The sequence below is a fragment of the Fulmarus glacialis genome, unplaced genomic scaffold (assembly GCF_000690835.1).
Source record: "Fulmarus glacialis isolate BGI_N327 unplaced genomic scaffold, ASM69083v1 scaffold24308, whole genome shotgun sequence".
NCBI lineage: Eukaryota > Metazoa > Chordata > Aves > Procellariiformes > Procellariidae > Fulmarus > Fulmarus glacialis.
Genome location: NW_009227926.1, coordinates 6,565 through 6,941, shown reverse-complemented (window position 1 = coordinate 6,941; position 377 = coordinate 6,565). Strand labels below are relative to the sequence as shown.

The window sequence follows — 377 nt, the reverse complement described above, 5'->3', positions numbered from 1 at the left end:
GGGGGAGCCACGGGAGCCAGCTCCCCTGGCGCCCTGCTCACAGCGGGACCCTGGCTGTGCGGGGACCCTGGGGAGAGCTGCTATGGCCGGCAGGTCTTGACTGTGCCGATCGCAGGGGAAAATGGCTGCTCTGCTGGTCACGGCTCTCATGGGAGCAGAGCAGCAGGCAACAGCACACAGCCAGTGGCAGGACTGAGGGGGGGCGGAAGGGGACAAAGCCCCGCACGGGCCAGCACCGCTGCATTGCCCGCTCCCTCTGGCTCTGCCTAGAAATGGCACACTTCGCCTCGAGTGGGGACGGGCTGGTGGTGACGCTGGACAAGGAGAGCGGGGAGGTCCTGTGGGCACAGAACTATGGCTCGCCTGTGGTCGGCATC

At 67.4% G+C, this 377-nt stretch overlaps 1 protein-coding gene across 1 annotated transcript in view; it reads left to right on the top strand.

Annotated features, from left to right (window-relative positions):
• LOC104080806 (serine/threonine-protein kinase/endoribonuclease IRE1-like) overlaps window positions 1-377 on the top strand; it is a gene marked incomplete at its 3' end in the record, with an annotated part of 8,997 nt that overhangs the window by 2,172 nt on the left and 6,448 nt on the right. The window contains exon 7 of the mRNA XM_009583319.1: window positions 271-372. Coding sequence (XP_009581614.1) covers window positions 271-372 — 102 coding nt within the window. The remainder of the gene's footprint in view (window positions 1-270; window positions 373-377) is intronic.